The sequence below is a fragment of the Rhamphochromis longiceps genome, linkage group LG17 (genome assembly GCF_057381845.1).
Source record: "Rhamphochromis longiceps isolate RC_006_pf linkage group LG17, R_longiceps_female_GT1.1, whole genome shotgun sequence".
NCBI classification, from domain to species: Eukaryota; Metazoa; Chordata; class Actinopteri; order Cichliformes; family Cichlidae; genus Rhamphochromis; species Rhamphochromis longiceps.
The window spans coordinates 2,651,760-2,675,421 of NC_140573.1; the positions used below are offsets into that span (position 1 = coordinate 2,651,760).

The 23,662-nt window shown below is 40.9% G+C and overlaps 1 protein-coding gene across 3 annotated transcripts in view; it reads left to right on the plus strand.

Annotated features, from left to right (window-relative positions):
* scube1 (signal peptide, CUB domain, EGF-like 1) overlaps positions 1 to 23,662 on the plus strand; it is a 124,515-nt gene that overhangs the window by 53,992 nt on the left and 46,861 nt on the right. For all 3 annotated transcript variants that reach the window (XM_085386343.1, XM_085386344.1, XM_085386345.1), the window contains 2 exons: positions 18,608 to 18,736; positions 21,648 to 21,764. In XM_085386343.1, coding sequence (XP_085242469.1) covers positions 18,608 to 18,736; positions 21,648 to 21,764 — 246 coding nt within the window. The remainder of the gene's footprint in view (positions 1 to 18,607; positions 18,737 to 21,647; positions 21,765 to 23,662) is intronic.

The window sequence follows — 23,662 nt, forward strand, 5'->3', positions numbered from 1 at the left end:
CAAAGTCTTCAAAGAGTTGATCACAGTGCAGAAACAGCACTATTGGAGGTTCTTATGGTCTCTGACAGTGGACTCATCTCAGACCACAACGTTTTACTGCAGAGATTCGAACATACTGTAGGTATTAAAAGTTTGAATCATTTCTAACAGACTCTAGAGACAAACGATTAGACATACAACTGTTTGGTGTTTGTAAAAGCAGAGGAGTCTGTGTGAGAGAAGGAGAGACGCTGTGTGTTAGGTTGTTGCTTTGCATATGGTAAGTGTCAGCTCGCGGCTCATTTCTTTCTTCCTGACACTCGGCTGGGGGATAATAAAGCCTAGCAACAATTGTTTGTTCCATTATGGTGTGTTTTCCACTCTGTTGTGCTTCATAGCTCTGTCTGAAGCACATCCAGACGAGAACCAAACTCTGGCCTGCGAGCTCCCAATTTTGATTTGGGAAGTAGCCCTCCCAGCAAATGTTCCCGATCTGTCATGACGTGAGAAAGCTATGACAGCATGAGTCAGGTATGGCTCAAAGGCCCAACGGTGACATGCGTGTTGAACAGAGAGGCTATTTTCCATTTTGGGGATTTCGAAAATGGGAGATCTGGATTGTCAACTGGGGCTTTGGGTTACCTGCTGACTTCAGGCTAAAGCTTGTGCCATCAGTTATTTAGCCATCATTTAATTAAACCAGTGAAAGTTTCACGTTACTGTCTGTGACCCTGACTTTTTATGATTTGCAGCAGCAGTGCAGAGGTTGATTAGTTGCAGTGTAGTATTACAGAATAAATTGATGCTTCTGAGCTGACTGAGGTCTTCTCTTTGTCTGATTTATTTATTGTGCCTTTTGGACAATGTGGCCTCAGCCAAACACAGTGAAAACAATATGCTTGTAAATTCTTCTCGGAGCTCAACACCAAAATTCCTGGCAAAGTTGGACTTGGCAGTAGGTTGGGAATTTTAAACACCATTTCATGCGGACGCCATGGTCGGCTGAATCTCTGTGAACTGTGGAACCCAAGGACTTGAGGATTTTTAATATTGGGTAAGAAAAATACGCTGCTAGAAAGAAAGAATCACGATGCTGATTGTTAGTTATCAAGATACATTTTAACGATTCTGCGTCTGAGTGTTTCCATGAAGTCAGTTTTCAGCCTCACAGTTGTGCGCGAGCTGTCCTGTGTGTTTTACAGACTGAACCAGCAGAGACCAGTTTTGGAAACCCCTGCAATCTTATGAACTTTAGATAAGATTCGATTAGATAGAACTTTTTTAATCCCTCGGGTGGTTTCCTCTGGGAAATTCAGTAACAGTGGTATAAGTACAGCTGAGTGCGCAAAGCACCGCCGATCTGCAACCAAGTTAAATCCACCTGCTTAATATTGTTAGTTTGTGGTTAGTTTGTGGTTAGTTTGTGGTTAGTTTGTGGTTACCCTAAACACCTTTGATGCCTCAGTGCATGTGTTTTCCTACAGGTCTCTTCTTTGGTAGACACTGGTCATTGCGTACTAGGTTAACCCCACAATATCTTCAACAAGCCAGTGTTGGGATTGTTGGTAATGTATTACCCATTACATTTCTTAGAAGTAATCTGCTACATTACTCATTAGATTACTTTCTCATGACTCTGTAAAGTGACCTGAAATGCAGTGTCACCTAATTACCAGTTAACAATATAAACCTACAGTCTCACACATCAACACAAATCCCCAATAAAGATGATGAGGACCTTTCTTTCAGTTTTTTAGGTATGGACACTAGGAATGGGAATTGATATGAATTAAGCAATTCTGATTCCATTATCGAGTCACTTATCAGTTCCATTCGGACTCTAAGCAGAATATCAAACACATTATATTAATGCAAATTAATTGTGTGATGTGTGGTCAAGTGTTTGTGTGTTGGAGGCATTTCCCCTCTTTGTTTTGATCAGTGTTGGGGTTGTTACTCAAAAAATGTTTTACACATATTACACACAACTCTTCTTAATAAGAAGGGAGGATGTTACTTGATTACTCCGAGGGGAAAGTAATTTTTTATACTTCTCGTTGTATTACTTTCTCGTTTCTCTGTAAAATGGCCTGAAATGCACTGTCTCCTAATTATGAGTTAACAATATAAACCCTATAGGGTCCAGTCTCACACACCAACACAACTTCCTGTCCTAATGACAACAGACGTGTGATCTTAGTATTTACGTATGACTACAAAGCCCACCTTTGTAAAGGAAGCGAGGACATGTTTGTAAGTGTAATGCAACTAAATTTACAGTATCATGTTACATTAATGGTTTGTATTTACTGCAGCGTCCTTTGTTTGCTGATGCTTTTTACCCCCCACGTGTGAACGGCTGATGGGGTGTTGTCATCACCCTGCAGGTGAGCAGCCAAGATTGTGAATGTGATAACTCGAGAACAAAGCCTCATAGAAGGAAATCGATAGCAAAGGCATCTACTCAAAATCTCAGGCAACTTCGAATTTCAGTGATCTTGAACTCAAGTTTTCAGAAAATCTTGTGAATGGAATAACTCAAGTCAGATGTCACACAGGTGTACCTGCTTCTGGCCGCCAGCAGTATTTTTAGCATTTTGAGTGTAAGCTGACGTTTCTGTAGTGTGGTTACATCGATAACCAGATGGCAAAAAGGACAGCCCTTTGCCAGTCAGAGCAAGCACTTGGCAATGGTGGACAGGAAAACTCCCCTTTAACAGGACAAGATCTTCGGCAGAACCAAGCAAGGACGGGGTTAATGCAGAAGAGCATAGAGAGACCATGAAAAAGAAAAAGGACAAAATAGGCAAATGTTAGATATCTTTGGTTAATCAGTAAATAAAATGATTATTAAAATGATTTTTTCCTTCTTATTCCTGTCATCAATTCACACTTTTAGGCACAAGTAACTTTTTCAAATGCAGGATTTTAAACAGCTCGACAAAGACAAACAAAATGTTTCTGTGTGGTTTGGTACATAATCTGTCTTTCTAGCTAAAGATGGACAGGCTGCATTTTAGAAACAATGTATGACGAGGAGGACAGGTGATTGTGACGATTCTGGATGGGTGCAGGTTGGGGTGTCTGCAGTCATTGCTATATTAGGACCTGATAGTAGCAGATGGCACCCAAAGACTTTTGGATTGTAAGTTGTGTAATGTTGGTGTCAAACATCTAAGAGATTTGTCTGAAAAAAAAAAGTTCATTTAGATAATGGTTCAAAATTACTGGTCCAATGGGACTGATGAGTCAGAGGAGATGATTCTAGAAGGACTTTGGTTGGACTCATCTATTTGAATTTATATGGGTTTGAAAGTAGTCATAATATCTATGTAACATGTGCTTATATATTGCAGAATATAGCTGGCTACATCAACAAAGAGCAGTAAAGCTCAGAGCCAGTAGCAGCACGGGTCAGTGGACCACAGTCTGTCCACCATGAAAGCAAATAAATTGAAGCTCACAGTAGAAATTCTTATGTGACTTTTTTGTAAGTGAGTCATTTCTCGTGGTGCATTGCTCCACTGGAACTTAGCGTCCCCCCACCTGTAGATCCTGCTTTAAGCCCAGGATACAAATACATGGAGTTAGGACACGAAGTCCTCAAGCACCCCGAGCCTATAGCAGCATAACTAACTAATCGAGTTGGGAATTATTTGAAATAATGAGATAATCCACACAATATATATATATATATGCACATATTGTACCGTGTCAAGAGAGAGAAGGAAAGAGAGCAGTGGGAGCAGGCTGTGGGGGAGGTGTGTATGTTTGGGTAGAAAAAGAGAAAAATAAACAGTGAGAAAAACATAGTGGATTGGAGCAGTGCTGTTTATTTGGAGCTGTGCGAGGAGAGGAAGCAGACTGAGGCTAAGGTTGTTGCACAACACACACACACACACACACACACACACACACACACACACACACACACACACACACACAGTGACTCGCACACATACACATCCTCTTCATGACAGAGGAATTCTCAGTTTAAACAAACCATAGCAGGAAATTGGAGGTACAGAGAGCTTTTAAATGACAGGCTTGGGCCACGTGGGAACCTTAAGTACAGGGAACTCTGTGTACCTGGCTGCTATCATCATAGCATCAATTGAAAGCTAAGCTAACCGAAAGCTAGAAATAATGCCATTAAGGTTCATATCGACAGCTTCACTGTAAATGATTGTTAGTTTGACAATTAGGAACCTGATACTTGTTTTTATAGTGTTTAATGTGTTGATGCAAAAGCCCCTAAAATAGAATCAACGACTGCAGTGACTCAACTGAGAGTGAAAAAAGGGCAGATTGATATATTTAAGCTTACATTCAGTGTCCTTGTGAAATGTTCCTAAAAGGACACTGAATAATTATTTTTATGTTATGAAAAGTGTGAGAATAAGCTACTGGATACTTTCCAGCAGTCTAAAGTACAATAATGGACTATGGGTCAGGCTTGCTGTTGAGGGCAGCATTTATTCTGTATTGTATTTTGTATAGTTGATAATGCTCTTAAGCACCACTTGTACACTTTCACCTCTGTATACAAGCTTTATAATGGCTTTATCACGCCTACAAGCATCAACAATGAGCTCAGACTGACCGCAGTGTCGATTATCTGAGGTGGCAAAAATACACACATTCAAGTACATACCCTGAATTACTAATTCAACTTCTTTCCTCAAATAAAAGTGAAAAAGTACAGCCTCTGAAATGTATTCAAAAAAGGAACGATGTATGCAAAGCCAACTGCACCTCATGCTATTTTAATCTAATAATAATATAATAACATATATGAACATATAATATTTTTTTTACTTCCCCTCCAAACCTAACAGAAGAATGAGTGCCGTCAGTGGGACTCCTGAGATAGTCTGAGTGGGTAAAAGGATCCCAACATGTGCTGCTGTTGCTTTGAGGTTTACTGCTCTTTGTGGATTTACGCCACTGAATACAACAAGATGCAGCCCACGCCTGTAAAAAGGTCAAAAGTTGTCAGAAAAATGAATATTCAAAAATTCAAAAAGTAACAAAGTATTTCTACTTTGTTACTTTCCACACATGAAAAGATTTGAGGTTTCTTACTACCTACCTACAGTACTACCAGAAATGTTGCAAACTCTGCAGCTATGAAAGGATTTCATGCATTTCTCTGCTGTCCATAAAGATAAGGCTGAGTGTACGAATGCTTGCTCCTTGTCACGGTTTAGTGGCATATTTGATAAAGCTGAACCATCTTGTTTTGTGTGTTTTCCCTGCACGACGAGCCAAACTGCAGCACTCGTGTCTTTTCATACCCCACATTAAAGAACCAGACCTAAAATGGTCTATGTTTATCCTTTGTATTCACTTTCCTGGTCAGTGCAGGTAAAAGAAAAGCTTGATGTTTGCATCTGGCTTTGGATGCTGTGAGTTTCTGAGTATGTTAAATGTTGCCAGGCATGTGTCTCAATTCTGTTTTAACACGTAAAAGCTGCTTTTGTGTGTCTCAGGAGTGAACTACACACTATGGGCTGATCAGATACATTCATATGCACACACACTCAAAGCACACTCTAATGCTTTCCTCCCAAAACCCTCTTCTTTCATTTTATAAATACTTTGTTTAAATATTATTCCAGCTTGTGATTTTTAACCTTTTTAACCTAACGCAAATTCTAATAACTGAGTAATCCCTCTGTTTGTCTTTCTCTCAGGGGTAAATATAACTTATTTACATGAGAGCGGAAGGTCGAATTCCCATTTTTTCTCCCTGTTCTGGCTGTATTTTTAGTTCAGAGTTTGTCTTTGGTAGGTGGAAATGTTTAATACGAGGGCGTGGAGGTGAGCTGGTGAGCAGCCACTGCACAGTAGCAAACACAGGAAACACGGGGAGACGACTTTATGGGAAATGAGACACATGCACACACACACACACACACGCACGCACGCACGCACGCACGCACACACGCACGCACGCACGCACGCACGCACGCACACACACACACACACACATATATATATCTGCACATGAAGTAAACGTTTTCGACTCTCATCAGTTACCTGCTTTGGACACGTGTTTTGTGCTTAAACTGTTTCAGTTAACAGTGACTATGTGCATCAAACAGTTCCCTGGACATTTGTCTCTCTATGACATCAGCAGCTGGACTCTGGTAACATTACACACTAAACGCTGCCCTGCTTTTGTTTCTGGCTTCCATGTAAGCATTGCTGCTTTGACACCATAGCTGTAGCTCCGAGGGCACGAGCACCCGCACTGCTTGTGTGTTTAAGGAGCAGGCTTGTGGTTTGCAGGTTGTACCTCATTAACTACACATTAAGTGTACTTAACATAACTGCTGACCATTTTTCAAAGAACTCCATCAGTTTTTAGATATAGCTAAAGCTCAGGCAGTCCAGTTCACTTCAGTACATTGTGAAAGACAACTTGCAGGGACTTGTAAGTTGCTTCAGACAGGTGATTAATCACAGTGAATGTTCAGGTGCTTTTAGTCTGTTGTCAAAGTTGGGTTATTTGGCAGCATTGACAGTTTAGGCGCTTACAGAGTGTAATCACTCACATCCATTTTGTATATTATCTGCTTTGAATCCAGTAGCTGCTCATGTGCTGTGATTTTTGGTGAATGACTCTTGAATCCAAACACCTCTCATGTAATAATGGGGTGTTTTTTTTAATCACTTATTTATAGTTTTGAATCAGAGTGTTAGTTTTGAAGTAAAGACACTGCAGGTGAGGGATGGATAGGAAGGAGAAATGAAATGCAAACAATAGTTCTGTTGATCCATCCGTTACTCAGCTGACATTATGTGTTTCATGGCTCTTTCACCTTATTGCCAAATCATGTCAGGCTTCTTCAGTGGGCATATCATAAAAAGCAGCAGACCAATTTTAAATGTGACTTTTATATTCATTTGAAAACAATGTTATCCGATGTGCAAAAGTCTGCAACCAGCCAACAAGCAGGATATCTGTAGTGTGGCTGCCCATGGGTGTAGGTGTGTCCTGTATAAAGAATAAAGCCTTGCCCTCACAGAAAGTGATTAAGTTGTTGCCCAACACCTTGTAGCAGGCTTGGTTGCCACTTTCTCACCTCAGACATTCTGCTGTTTAAATTCCTGCAAGTTTCTTTACACCACGTATCAGGTCCTTGGTATCAGGACCTGGATCCAGCAGCAGCAAAATTATACACCAACAGATAATAGTGACAGTTCTACATCCTTTTTACTTTTGTTTTTGTAATTACAAAAACTGCTTCATTAGATTTATATGGTGGTCTGGACTAAGATATGCTAAGATGCAATGTCTGTGAAGGGCTACTCACAGGCATGTGACATGTTGCCCCAGTCATGTGACTCAAAGCTGAGTTTGTTTAACTTGATACACTGTGTGGATGAAATGGAGTATAATGGAAAGAATAATTAACAAGGACTCTGTCCCACAGCCATAGAGACGGGTTGGCAATTACCTGGTAACCAGTTAGCAAAAACATTAGTATGCCCAGACTGGCTGGGAGTGTTAGTGGCTGTGAAACTGACTGCTAAAGCCACAGTCATGCAGGCCCGGTCTGTTCACCAGGCCTGCATGACTGTGAGTGGTCATGGTTGTTGCTAAGTTAAACTGATGACGATTAGCTATATGGTGCTGCACAGAAAAAACAATTGCGATTGCTTTGGTTGCTACCAGACTGTTGCAGCTGCCCGTAGTGTGCAGTGAAGATGCAGACTACAAGGAGTGCAGAATTATTAGGCAAGTTGTATTTTTGAGGAATAATTTTATTATTGAACAACAACCATGTTCTCAATGAACCCAAAAAACTCATTAATATCAAAGCTGAATGTTTTTGGAAGTAGTTTTTAGTTTGTTTTTAGTTTGAGCTATTTTAGGGGGATATCTGTGTGTGCAGGTGACTATTACTGTGCATAATTATTAGGCAACTTAACAAAAAACAAATATATACCCATTTCAATTATTTATTTTTACCAGTGAAACCAATATAACATCTCCACATTCACAAATATACATTTCTGACATTCAAAAACAAAACAAAAACAAATCAGTGACCAATATAGCCACCTTTCTTTGCAAGGACACTCAAAAGCCTGCCATCCATGGATTCTGTCAGTGTTTTGATCTGTTCACCATCAACATTGCGTGCAGCAGCAACCACAGCCTCCCAGACACTGTTCAGAGAGGTGTACTGTTTTCCCTCCTTGTAAATCTCACATTTGATGATGGACCACAGGTTCTCAATGGGGTTCAGATCAGGTGAACAAGGAGGCCATGTCATTGGTTTTCTTCTTTTATACCCTTTCTTGCAGCCACGCTGTGGAGTACTTGGACGCGTGTGATGGAGCATTGTCCTGCATGAACATCATGTTTTTCTTGAAGGATGCAGACTTCTTCCTGTACCACTGCTTGAAGAAGGTGTCTTCCAGAAACTGGCAGTAGGACTGGGAGTTGAGCTTGACTCCATCCTCAACCCAAAAAGGCCCCACAAGCTCATCTTTGATGATACCAGCCCAAACCAGTACTCCACCTCCACCTTGCTGGCATCTGAGTCGGACTGGAGCTCTCTGCCCTTTACCAATCCAGCCACGGGCCCATCCATCTGGCCCATCACTCACTCTCATTTCATCAGTCCATAAAACCTTAGAAAAACCAGTCTTGAGATATTTCTTGGCCCAGTCTTGACGTTTCAGCGTGTGTGTCTTGTTCAGTGGTGGTCGTCTTTCAGCCTTTCTTACCTTGGCCATGTCTCTGAGTATTGCACACCTTGTGCTTTTGGGCACTCCAGTGATGTTGCAGCTCTGAAATATGGCCAAACTGGTGGCAAGTGGCATCTTGGCAGCTGCACGCTTGACTTTTCTCAGTTCATGGGCAGTTATTTTGCTCCTTGGTTTTTCCACACGCTTCTTGCGACCCTGTTGACTATTTTGAATGAAACGCTTGATTGTTCGATGATCACGCTTCAGAAGCTTTGCAATTTTGAGACTGCTGCATCCCTCTGCAAGATATCTCACTATTTTTGACTTTTCTGAGCCTGTCAAGTCCTTCTTTTGACCCATTTTGCCAAAGGAAAGGACGTTGCCTAATAATTATGCACACCTGATATAGGGTGTTGATGTCATTAGACCACACCCCTTCTCATTACAGAGACGCACATCACCTAATATGCTTAATTGGTAGTAGGCTTTCGAGCCTATACAGCTTGGAGTAAGACAACATGCATGAAGAGGTTTTTTTTTTTTTTTTGTTTTTGTTTTTTTTTTGGGTTGTATGGAAGCCCCAAACGCAATTTCATTGTTCTTGACAATGACAATAAATAAATAAATACTAAATACTAAATGTGGACAAAATACTCATTTGCCTAATAATTCTGCACTCCCTGTAGTTTGCAAACACAATTACTTGCTAAGCTGTAGTGAAACTGTAAGGGATAACTTTTACTTTGAAGGTGAATGTTACGGTTTCACAACCACATGGTGGTTAGTTAGTGAGTGTTAACATTTTCCATGCAAACTACAGGCGACCATGGTAATCTGCTAGTGACCAAAGCCAAGGTGGTTTTTGATGCTGCATCCTGTTTGTGACTGATGTTATGAAATGTAATGTTTTAGATTTGTAGAAAAATTGTTCAAAATAAATGAACAAAACAGTAAATATAAACATGTGTTGGATGAAGGAGACCTTCATCTTGAATGCTCGAGCTCCTGTACTGATAGAGAACAACAATGTTACAATTAAACGCCTTTAAACACTGTTTCAACAACAAATGTTTATTTAAAAATTAACTATTTTTAAATCCTTTTTTTGGCAGCTTTAAACACTTTAAAGACTTTTAATAGCACGTGTCATAGTGGTTGCATTTCTGTGAACAAAGACCACATTTCCCTTTTGTTATTTGCTGCCTCTCTGTATTATTTCTCTGGGTGTGTTGCTTTTCTTTTTGGCTTCATTTATGTGGAAGATAAAAACAATATTTCCATTCCACATTTCAGAACAATTTATCTGCACTTTATCTTAGTGAACTGATTCAGCTGCTGTCCAAGTTTTACTTCATTGTCCACAATGTAATAATAATAATAATAATAATACAGCATCATTGCTTGGTGTTATGCTTGTTGAAGTAATTATGCTCATAACTCAAAACCAAAGTTAGTATTTAAATCTGCATTCCTGATATGCCGATATGTCTTAGGTTAGAGCCAGATGAAGGAAAGAAAGCAAAATAAACTCTGTGTGTGTGTGTGTGTGTGTGTGTGTGTGTGTGTGTGTGTGTGTGTGTGTGTGTGTGTGTGTGTGTAGGTGGGAATGGTGCTTGTTTCCTCTTGTGTTTAACCAGGAGATTGGGGAGGGTTATTAAAAAGGCACAGTCCTTATTTAAAGGAGTTCAATGCAGCGAGTTGAAGAAAAGCTCTCATTGAAATTCATGGCTTAGCACCTATAGCACTGTGGTTTGAGCAGAGCAGTGAGAGACACACAGCCAGCGGCTGACAGATTTAAATTAAAATGGCATTTACAAGAGATGGATGGAAAAGTGGAGGGAGGGGGGCGATGGCTAAGAGGGGCTGCTTTTTTCTTTTCTGGTGGAGAGCCTCTTTGCTCCAGTTTGTAAAGAAGATTTCTTCACATCCTATTTCTCCAAGTCAGAAAATGAGAAAAGTTCCACTTTTTGGAACCAGTTGCTGAATTCCCTTGGTTAGGGTTAGTTTTATAATTTTCTGGGTTAGCAAAAACAAAGTTTGATGTCTTTGAAAAATTAAAAGGATGTTTTGCATAGAGGGTTTTTTTTTTTAACATTTTGGAAGTATTTCCTCGACTGAAACCACTAAATAGACTTTAACCGTACCCAAGGCACTGCAGATGGCAAGCTGCTCTGTTAGCTAGTCTGCAACTGGGTTTTCTTTGAAGAGGAAACTGTAACAATATAAACTGTTTAAACTGTTCCTGTTTGATATCCCAGATTTCAAAGCTTTTATGTAAAAGTGTTCTTTAAAGTGGAGGTTGTTTCTGTTTGTTTGATTTCTTTTATGGGTGGTTTTCTGACTACTGAACTGGAAACTTGTGTGTGTGTGTGTGTGTGTGTGTGTGTGTGTGTGTGTGTGTGTGTGTGTGTGTGTGTGTGTGTCTGTCTTTGTGAGGATTGGCAAGCTACTATAACTGTGGGGACCAACAGTCACTAATGATCGGAGAGCGAGTGAGATGAAAATGAATCTCCTCTAAGCAAGAACCAGGATGTGTACAAATGATCTGTGTGAGCAGAGACAGCTCCCTACTGCTCGCTGACTGAGCTCATTACTTCTGATATAATGAATGTGATTATTATTCAATATGTGTTTAAAATATGTCACCACTGTTTCCTCGGTCCTGACATGTTACTGCTGGCATGCTTAATAAATACGAACTTTAGCTCTCCTAAATAAGCTTGGATACAGTAGCAGAGTTGGGTTTGAAAATCATTGCACTGAATCTTTCATTTGCATTTTACATGTTTTTGGGAAAAAAACATTTATTTGTGCTTCTTCAATTATATAAAAAAGCAGAGTTATTTTAATTTGTTACACTATATTCTCTCTTGTCTTACTGTGTGTGTGTGTGTGTGTGTGTGTGTGTGTGTGTGTGTGTGTGTGTGTGTGTGTGTGTGTGTGTGTGTGTCTGTCTTTGTGAGGATTGGCAAGCTACTATAACTGTGGGGACCAACAGTCACTAATGGGGACAAAATGCCCGTCCCCACGAGTTTGAAGCCATATTTGAGGTTCAAAATGTGTTTAGTGTCAGAGGGTTAGGCATTCATTTTTGATGGTACTTTGCACGTGTGCAGTAATGTATACGATTACATGATACTGGACATGTAGATGTCAAATAACTGGAATTTTTTTCCACAGTTCTTAAAAAAACAGTGACGCAATATTGCCAGCTCAATGAAGTGAACAGAATTTTTATCATTTATAAGCTTAGCAGAAGCTAAAAGCTTATGGCTGAAATCCCTGTTATGTTCACCACTTTTGTGGGATGTACAGGAAGCATGACAAAATTTCAGGCTCAGGGTTATTGGACCTCCCCGACTATTTAATGTTTCTCTGCCTAAACAAAACATGAATTACTCTCTTATAACCCACAACCAGCATAGCTGACCAGTTTTACTCATTGAAGTATACAGAGGTTGAGTCAGGAGGAAGGAACAAGGCATATATGGGCAAGGACTGATAATAAGTAATGCAATGATACTGGACCAGCTAACCCAGTGAGAGGGTCTATGTGCAATGCATTTGGGAACTATGGATGTGCCATTGAGAGCATCCTCACTGGATGCATCACCACCTGGTACGGCAACAGCACCGCTTACAACCACAAAGCTCTCCAGAGAGTAGTGCGGTGCTCTGAACGGATAATTGGAGGTGAGCTTCCCTCCCTCCAGGACATCTACAGGAAGCGGTGCCTGAGGAAAGCGGGGAGGATCATCAAGGACTCCAGTCACCCCAGCCAGAAACTGTTCAGACTACTTCCATCAGGAAGGAGGTTCTGCAGCATCTGGTCCCGAACCAGCAGACTGAGAGACAGCTTATATTGTACATATATTATTCATATAATTCTCAGATTTAGCCATTCCTATATTTTGCTTGTTCTTGTGTTATTGTATTTTTGCACACCTCTGTTGCTTGTGGAGCTCACACACAAGAATTTCACTCACATGTACTGTACCAATGTACCTGCACATGTGATGTGATGATAAAAGGGATTTGATTTGATTTGATGAGTAGAAAGCCAACATCAGCAATGACCAAGAAGCACCTAGTTGCTCAGTGCAGTAACTTCAATGGCCGAAAGCTACTATGAAAGCTGGAGATGTTGGGGCTAGAGCGCATTGGACAACGTATGGAAATAATGATCCAGCCCTGATAGAAGAGAGCAGTGGAGCTGAAATAGACGATGTAACACTGAAACCATATGGCTCATATACACCACTACCAGAGTAATCCTAGGAGCACTTGGGTTTAAGTTTAAGGATGCAGGAGGCGCCCAATGGAGAAGAAGGTTGGAAGTCAAAATCAGGGAAGGAGATTATTTGGTTAACTGAGGTGCAGAAGGGCATCATGCAGAAGGTCCTGGATGAAAAACACATACAAAAAGATACAGATAACTGAAACTGCCAAACAAAGGGTCCAGCTCTGGCCACAAGCTGAAGAGATATGCTAGAGAACAAAAATGTGCTTTCTATCTATTCTAACATTCACACACATATATATTCTGATGAATGCATCAGAGAGCAACTTGGGGTTAGTATCTTATAATGATAATAATAATAATGGATTGCATTTAAATAGCGCTTTTCGGGACCCCTCAAACCACTTTACAATGCCACTATTCATTCACTCTCACATTCACACACTGGTGGAGGCAGCTACAGTTGTAGCCACAGCGGCCCTGAGGCAGACTGACAGAGGTGAGGCTGCCATATCGCACCGTCGGCCCCTCTGGCCACCACCAGTAGGCGGTAGGTGAAGTGTCTCGCCCAAGGACACAACGACCAAGACTGTCCGAGCCGGGGCTCGAACCGGCAACCTTCCGATTACAAGACGAACACACAACTCTTGAGCCACCATCGCCCCAAAGTCCAAAAACATGTGGCGTGCAGACCGGAGGAGACAGGGATCAAACCACAACCCTTCCAATTACTAGCTGACCTGCTCTACCACCTGAGCTACAGCCACCCCGAGGAGCTTTGATCTCCAAAGATCCATTCAGGGTGTACTCTCAGCTACAAAGGAAGGATCACACAAGGGCAGACCCACCCAGAGCTGGAAGAACATCTGAGGGAAAGAGTTGTCACATCAATGGCTGGTGGATCTAAGAGCAGACATCCAACAACACGTCTCTGCAATGAAGATCTGGAGTGCACCAGGACCTGACATGATCCATGCCTACTGGCTGAAGAAGCTAAACAACACTCCATAATTGCCTGGCAGCACAAATAAGGAGGCAGCTTATACCAGATACTCATTCAGACTGGCTCACACAGAGTAGAACAATCTTGATCATGAAGCTCCAAAGGGTGTAACACCATTAAGCTACCTGCTGATTACCTGCCTCTCCACAACATGGAAGCTCCTCTTAGGCATCATAGAAACCAAGCCAAGCAGGTATATGAGTCAATCCATGGACATAGTTCAGATACTGAAAATAACACCAGAGAGCCGAAGCACAAACTTAAAAAACTGGTTGATGGTACGTCAGGACACTAAGACCAGGCAGACCAATCTGAGCACCACTTGAACTGACTACAAGAAAACATGGATACTGGAGTTCTTGGCACTGTACAAGACAAATTGTCCACTAATAGCATTCATCAGGAACTCCGTGGGACTCAGTGAAGATGAACATACACCCTACCAGTCAACAGATACCCATCTGGAATAATAAGCTGGTCACAGGAGGAAATAAATGCCACTGACATCAAGACCAAAACACTTCAAAAGTCTTACCCAGAGGTTCTATGAGCAATGGAAAGCGAGAGGGCCACGATTAGTGAATGATGATCCCCGAGATGAGTTGTTCCAGAAAAGCCTCGGGCAGCTGAAGCTAGAAAACGATGAGGAAGACGAAGAGGAACTATCATGCACGGCCAAGCCCTTGCATGGGATATCTATCTGTACAAAGGAGAAGTGGCTGTCATCAAGAAATCCAACCAGTGGTTAGGAAACCAGTGGTCACTAAATGTGATGCCAGTAGTGCTGCCAGTGAACAATGGTCATGTTTTTGTTAAATAAGTGGATATCAATTTACTGCTTAATATTAGGTGTTTTTTACACAGTGGAGAATTAAATGAGTGCATAAAGATGAGAACTCTGACCAAACTAAGTCTAATCGTTTTCATCTATCAGGTGTCCAGTTTGAACCTGAGTAACTGACAAAAGAAATTCACTTTAAAAAGGTGTTTCTATTAATCTCATGGGATTTATAAATATAGTTCAGTCAGAAAAGACACATTTGAAGTGATCATCGTCATTCCCCATGAACATGCCACACATTTGAACAGAGGAGTAATGAGTAGTTATCCACTTGGAGCGGCAAAGTGAAGGTGGGTGTTGGTGGCGTGGGTGGATGTAGAAACATGTCAGGGAAATGTCCTTTTTATTGAGAATTGGCTGCTAAATTGGGAGGGGTGTGTTTGGTACATAATGTGAGCATACTGGGGCGAACACAGTTCAACTGACAGACCGAACTAGCTCCCAGACTCCATTTATGTCGTATTTGTATAGGTGTTTCACATTATTGAAACTTTAACATCTACAGTTGAATTGAGCTGTCAAATGTGTATTTGTCCCTAGTGGGGAGATCGGGTTGTGAGACTCGCTGTCAGCATCACCTCATTCCTCATCACCCTCAAAGGAAACGGGGAGGAGAGTAACTCGGAGACTCTAAATTATCCCGCTCTGCGTCCCTCTCTCGCCTTTCTTCTAACATTCTTTTTCCACATTCCTCTCGTCTTTCTTCAGTTTGTCTCCCATCTCTGTCTTTCACTTCATTCCTTCCTTTTTTTCTGTCTCTGATTGTACTTTGCCAGCCAGACTTTTGGGCTTTGGGGTGTAACGTTGCAAGAGTCAGGTTGTAATAACATGGCTGTGATATGCTTGGACCTCATCTGGAGTCAGACCTCCTGAGAGAGCAGGAGAGGGATGTGAGGACTGCTGGATAAAGAGAAGCAGAGAGGTGAAAGAGAAAGACAGACAGAGGATAATAAAAGAGACAGAGGAGAGCCTGTGTGAGAGGCAAAGTCTATCCTGGGGGCTCCTACAGGGCCACGAGGATGTGCCTCAGTGTTTTGTCTGGACCTTCTGGGGCTCCCAGCGAGGACGTTCAGTAGTTGTAAACCTGCTGACCTTCTTTGTCTAAACAAAGCTGCACACTGAGCTGGAAAGAAGAAAGATCAACCCTTTCTTTACCTTTTCACTGCTAAGTGAAGAAATGCAGTCACAATTGGCACAGGCAGCACATATCATTGTTTTTTGGTGTGTTTTATTCACTTCAAAGCACCACTGACTCCACAGGTCAGAGGTCAGGTCAGATATATATATATATTTTAAATGCATTAATATTCTTTATGCCTTTGAAAAAGCACATTGGTTAAGGGACGTTCAGTCATGCTTCAGCTGTGTGTATGTGTGTAGTTTTTTTGTTATGCCCACATAAACAGCTGATCTGCATAACTTCTGCAAATATCGCCTAACTATACTCGCAAGGAGTGAAAGTCTTTGTTACAGCTTGTTCAGACTGCAGGAGTCACTCAAGGTGTTTGTTGGGTTGCTTTATCAGAAAATTTCAGTTAGATTTTATGGATTTTGACTTCTTACGGTTGTGTTTATTCACCTAACTGTTCCATTATTGGTGCAACTTTTTTTAAAATGGGAATTGATTCAACCGTTATCATTTTCTCGTATGGGTTTAAAAAATCCTTTGTTTTATTTTCATACACTTATTATAGTTCTAACGTCTTAAGATCTGGTCCATGAACCTCTGCCGTTTTTCACCAGTAACCCATGCAGCACACTGAGTGTGTCAGTGAGCTCTAGGCTTAGCCAGGCAGCCTAACCCCCTCGTCATGTTGGCCACAGTTCGCGCCCGCAGCTCTGTTTGCTGTTTTAGGCTCAATTGTGCTGACGGCCGGGCCTGTGTCCGTCTTCTCGCTCTCTCTCCGTTTATTTGACTTCTCCAAAGTTTAAACCGGTTGTAGAAACAGTGCTTTCTTATGAGTTTAGTTTTCAAATAAGATCTATGCATGCTTTGGCATATGTTCAGAGCTTTTTACCCTCTAGCATCATTGGTCTGCTAATTTTATGAGTTGTACAGGGTCCAGATTTGGCTGCATATCAGTACCAGCCAATCTGGCTGAATTATGTAATGTGAGGTGGATTTGGTTTTACTCTTTGTCAGCTATGTAAATGTATGTAAATGTATGTTCCTGCATGAGTGCTTTTGATTTTGCACTTTGATTGAATAGTCAAATTAAGAGTGTACAGTTAAAAATCATTAATCATTCATTATCACTCCCATTTCAGGAGAATAAAGACTGTTCAACAGTTATTAAGTGAAAGGAGTCGTATGAGCAACCAGCCACTAAAAAGCTATGCAAGAAAAACAACTTCTTACGAGGATGAAACAAACCGTTCTTTCAAACTGAAGCCCCCTATCAAATTTTCAACTTCTGTTTTGTAGAGAAAGTCAGTTGATTGTGACACAAATCCAAACGAATTCCCCATTTCTTGCCAGAGCTCAGTGATATCTTTGGCTGGCGTTTTCCTCACTACTTGATCCTCCATCCTCTGCTTCTTTGCTTCCTCCCCTGTCCTATTTCACATATTCTTGCCACAATGTGCTCTGTAAATCACCAGGAGTAGACTAAGAGCACATCAAGCAGACCTCTGTGATTGAACGAATGGATGAACAGACTAGAACAAAGAAATAGTAAGTGCTGACAAGAAAAAGCCTTAGTGGAAGCTGAGATGGGTCAAGCATTGACATGTAGACTTTAATTGGTCCTGATGAAGACGTGTCGAGATTCTACCGTGTGTGAGAATGAGGTTTCAGATAGCATCATTCTGGCTCGTAGCATTAGGAAAGAAAAGCAGCGGTTTAATGACCCTTGGCTGTTCAGCTCACCCTGAAGATTGGGCTTGCTGTCACATATAACACATCTAACAGAGAAACCACAGTTCTTCAGTTACAAGTCTCCTTGCTGTCTCCTTTTAATACTGCGGCTGACCTGCCGTGTGTGATTACGGCACCCTGTGGGATTTTTACAGCTGTGATTAAGGGTGTAAGGATGATGAAGTTGGTGAAGGATGTCAGCAGAGGAATCGGGATAGTCAGCTAGACAACTAAAAACCACCTTTGGAGTAATATGGGTTTAACACTCAAGGCTCCTTTTTGCATTTTGTAATGCTACTGTACGGCTATCATTTGTTAACATGACGCTTGTTCTTATACATGTAATACATTTATTACCAACCTGAGAGTTTATCCGCTGGTCATTCGACATGACGAATGACTTCTGAAGTCTTAATTCAGCTCAAGACGCTGTAGATTCCCGTCAGTAACACTTTCGGTCCGCTAGTAAAACGTAGTTCTATTAATCTGCGCTCATTACTCCGGATGTAAGTCCCAAAAACTGAATTTTGGAACTGAAACTGAACGGTGAGAAGTGAATCTGAAATTATTCAAGAGCTAAATTTTTAAAGGGTAAAATGCAGTTTCAAAGCAAATGAATTCATTTTCAAAATATAAAATTCAATTTCAATTTAGTGATGATCATTTTCAAACCAATAAATTGAATTTCAAATTAGGATAATTCATATTCAGCTTTTAAAAGCATTTATTCAAGTTACAATTCAGATTCAATCCAAGCGATTCAAATTCACATTTAACTTATTCAAATTCAGTGTCTGATGGCACAGATTTCTGCCCATAGAAAGTAGTTTCAAATAGTAGAATTCATTACAGCTAAAAAGGCTTGTTTCAGACTGAGGGGCTAAGTCAGTCAAGATCAGGACTGTCCTCTCACTTCTGTATAATCAGGTAAAAAAGCTTTCTTTATGTAAAGTGTTAAATATTCTCCGTGTTCCCACCCAGATGGAATGAACTGCATGAACAAGGACCACGGCTGCGCCCACATCTGCAGGGAAGCTCCGGGGAAAGGCGGCGTGTCGTGTGAATGCCGTCCTGGCTTTGAGCTGGCCAAAAATCAGAAGGACTGCACATGTATGTATCACATTTGACCTTCACTTACCCAAACCGACGCACACAGTGGCCTTTAAGTCTACATACGTTTTTCATAGATGTGTGCTTGTCGTTGTATTTTACAATTCACATGACAGCAAGGTGTTATCACTTTGTTTTATAGACCTGATTTTATTGAGGTGATGTATTAGTGCCACGAAGGATCAAAATGTTCCTGTTATAAACATCTGCAATAGCAATGAATGGACCAATTCCACCGGGCCTCCCGTGGTAAAATATACGGTTGGACATTTAATACCAAAATCAGCTAAGCGTTTCAAGCCAAGCTGAAGGATTCAGAAGAGCGATTTCATGTCCTTTTGCAACTCAGTTCCTGTTTCTCACTCCTCGCACCTAGAGCCTGCAGCCCTGGAATTTTGGGCTGCTGTTTTTGATGGGGGAAAGTGAGCTTTCACTTACAATGTTTGGCAAATCATCTCGCTATACTTTTAGGCAGTGAGAGTATTAAGATTTTGAAAGCCTCAAAAAAGCTCTAATGTTTCCCCCACTGTGGTAATATTTCATTAGCGGCAAGGGACCCGGTGCTGTGCTGGCCTGTTGAGCATGGCAGCAGTGGACGGTAGTAAATGAGTGATGAAAGAACTGGCAGACTGCAAAGCCTCCAGCATCACACATACAGACGCACAGACCTCACTTTCCTCTGTCATTCTTATGCCTGTTAATCGCATTTCCAGTTCTCTATGTTTGATGTTCTTAACCCTTTAGAGCCGATCGGAGCGGGCACGCTCTGTTATGCGTAACTATTTTTAAATCCCAGTAGCACTGCAACCACGTAAGCTAGCGCAAAAATTTTTTTGGCATATGAAACCGGAGGAGTTGTACTTACATATTGTGCCATCAGCTTGTCCTAGGTCACGGTTTCCTTCCACATAAAGCTTTGCAAAAACTGCATAAAAAGCGCTTGCAGGAACAAAAACATAATATTCCAGAAACACGCTTTGCTGGTCCGATCAGCTGTTCAAAACACTTCCTACGTTGGAATAGACGTCAGCGCGAACTTTTGCATTTCCGCCATTACCTGCCCGAAACCGGAAGTGACGTCATTTTCGCGGAAATGTAGTCTTTTTTGCGATCAGGGCCTCAGGGCCTATACTGCTCTTTTTAAAAGTTATCTTTGACTTTATGACTTTCTGTGTCGTTTCTGGGATGCTTAGGACTCATATTGCACTGCTGGAAATAGTTTATTTTGATGCATATGCTGCTTTTTTGCAAATTTGCAGTATAATATTTATTTTCGTTTTTCCTGCAGTGTATAAAAATTGGTGTATTTCAAAAATAAAACTATGAAGACACTCAAAATAAATTTCCTGTGGTGGGAAACTATTTTGTGCAACTTTTTTGTATTTACAGTTTTGAGGGATAAGCCTCTTAAATTTCTCTAACTACAAATATATGTTAAAAAATCAAAAACGATTTTCAATTTTTTTGTAGTTTATTGCACTTTTTTGCAATTTATGTAATTACTATGCACTTAATGAATACATATTATTAAAATCTGGGCTATAATGGTTGTATTGATGTATAGCAACTTGAAATGCTCCCAAAAATGGCTCCACAGCATGTAAAAATATAATATAAGCTCTGGCGGACTTGGTTCTATGGTAGGTCTTAAAGGGTTAATCGACACAGGATGAAGAGTCTTAAGGATCTAAGTTTTTCTATTTACACTTGGTTTTTGTGACCTGTGAACACTCGGCAAAATAGGAGGACCTGAAAATGATGGAAAAATGATAACATAGGAATTCATAGGTGATTGTTTTTATGTTCCAAGGAACAAAAGCTGAAACTGGATTTCTCTGCTAGATACTAAGACCAGACACTGTTCCTGAGTACTACAGGAAGATTTACTTTACTTTCCCTGAACGGTTAATGACCAAACTCAAGCCTTTGGTCTTGTATAGAGTTTATTCAGTGCACGTAAGTAATCACTGTTTGGTCTGTGAAGCTTCATCCAGGTCATCGTAGTCTAAGGAGCTTGGAAAGAAAAGCGTCTGGACATTTTTAAGTTTCTTGAAGACGTTTCACCTCTCATAACCAAGTGACTAGGTGGAGGATCAATAGGGGGTCCGTGACCCCCTTGGGGACACTCCCATAGGGCTTAAATCTGGGACTCTCCACCAATTGCTCTTAAAACTGAAGAAGCTTCTTGGATGAAACGTCTTCAAGAAACTTAAAAAAGTCCAGACACTTTTCTTTCCAAGCTCCTTAGGCCCTGGCAGCAGCCAGGATGGCAATCACCAACACAGTCAGTTCTTCCTGTGCCCTTATAGAGACAAAGCTCCTGTGCTGCAAATAAGAAGGAGGTACTCTGATGTTATTGTGGAGCCATAAAGCTAGCTTTCCATCCAGGCTGAGGTGGATGAAAGAGTAAAACATATCAGATCTTAGGCAGACAAATATTGATGGTTTCTTGTTTTTTGTGCGTATTTGTATTTAAAATGTCCGGTCGTTTCAGAAACAGCAACATATAGAAACTGCTACGGAAATGATTTGAACATGATGCTCAGTCTCCTCTCCGTCCGTTACATCCCGTCTCTCTCTCTCCTCCATGTCTTTATGCTTCAGTATGCGTTTCCTCTCTCTCGCCCTTTCTTCCACCGTAATAACTTTTTGCTCCCTCTCTTTTTTACTTCTTCTCCCTTTTCTGCTACCATCCCATCTAATTCCCACTCAGTGTATTCTCCTCTAGCTCTCTCTCTGTCCTCTCACTCACGTCAAGCTGACTTGTTGACCAGCATAAATCTGATTGCGTCTTACAGCACAAATGACCAGAGATCAGTAATGTAAACAAATATAGACAAATAAACAAGTAAATGAACACTGGCACTGTATTATAAACTCTAAAGAGAGCTGATGTCTGTGTTATCTTCAGTGACCTGTAACTATGGAAATGGCGGTTGCCAGCACACATGCAACGACACAGACACGGGGCCTGTGTGTGGCTGCCACCAGAAGTATGCCCTGCACTCAGACAGCAAGACCTGCATTGGTGAGTGACAGCCACCGAGTTTCTCTACACACACCCCGAAGCTCTCACAGCTGCCTGACTGTAACATCTGCTGTATAATGGAAGGCCTCAGACAGTTTTATAGCTTAGAACAAAGAGTAACATGTACGGGGGGTTGGAGCTGGTGAGTCAACAGACAGATCACCTAAAAGTTCTTCCCCCATACTGCCTCAACCTTACCGTACTTAAGCTCTGTGAACACGAGGGAGCGAGGAAGCTTTTCACACAGACCTTAAAAAAGACGATGGATTCAAAGCTTTGATGAGAATTTCTACTAATGTTTTGGGCTTCGACAGGAAGGGAACACTGCGATACATGTACAGTTAATCATAGTTGCAGACCTGACTGTGACTCATACTTCCAGGACTACTTAAAGTTTTCAGGTCATTTGTCAAACTTACTGTGAATTTATAATATACTCCACTGTTTGGGAATCATATCTGAACATGTTGTTAGCATAGTTAGAACCACTGACACCGTCAGTGATGGTTTATATAAATAAGAAATGTGATACTGTAAGATTAAATATGCTTGTGTGAGAGTAAAAGTTCACACACACACACACACACACACACACACACACACACACACACACACACACACACACACACACACACACACACACACACACACACACACACACACAGTAAGACAAGAGAGAATATAGTGTAACAAATTAAAATAACTCTGCTTTTTTATATAATTGAAGAAGCACAAATAAATGTTTTTTTCCCAAAAACATGTAAAATGCAAATGAAAGATTCAGTGCAATGATTTTCAAACCCAACTCTGCTACTGTATCCAAGCTTATTTAGGAGAGCTAAAGTTCGTATTTATTAAGCATGCCAGCAGTAACATGTCAGGACCGAGGAAACAGTGGTGACATATTTTAAACACATATTGAATAATAATCACATTCATTATATCAGAAGTAATGAGCTCAGTCAGCGAGCAGTAGGGAGCTGTCTCTGCTCACACAGATCATTTGTACACATCCTGGTTCTTGCTTAGAGGAGATTCATTTTCATCTCACTTGCTCTCCGATCAGTAAAGCATGAATAAGGCATTCCAGGTATGTGAAGCCATTCAGAGCTTTTCCTTCTTACTGTTGACTTAAATTTAAGAAACTTTGCTAAATCTGAAAGCAGTTTTCATCACTACAACCCGGCTCTCAGAGCATGTTTATCAGAGCTTGTCGTAGTTTAAGTATATGGGTACAAGTGCTGCTGTTACACACATGATCACTTGTATTTTTGATCGTCAGATTACATATTCTAATAATCATCAGGGTCCTCAGTGTACTTAAATAAATGTCGCTACTGTAAGGATTTGCAGTAGGACGTGAAGGTGGCCTCTCATGATTCTCAAACACTTTGCATGGTAAATTCCTGTGTTGGCTAGCTTGGACTGTGAGCAGCGCAGATATTCTGGTGTCTTACAGTACGGAATAAACAACGTTTTCACTGTTTGCACGAAGGAAATGGCACACTAGATACAGTCCTTAAAATGACCATTCTTGTGTAATATTTGTGAAAATTATTTAATTTTGGGGAGTGAATTATTAAGCATAGTTAGTATTTTCAGTTGCTGTTCTTAGTTATTTAAAGTTTTAAGGAAGAAGCTTCACTTTGGCTCAGAGTAAATGAGAGCAGAGACCATCTGTTCAAGTTAAATTGGTGCACAGGAAAAATCTCTGTGTCTCCTGCTAAAAGAGCTGCTGATCAAAAGCAATGACAATATCCCAGTCAGCTAAAGAAAATAGGACAAAAACCCAGGCGTTTATGTGTATTACGAGACGGAGGTTGACATCTGAAAGCTGGAAGATCCTCATATTTGGAAAGTTAAGGATAGCAAAATGAGTCTTATGTGGCTGTTTGGAA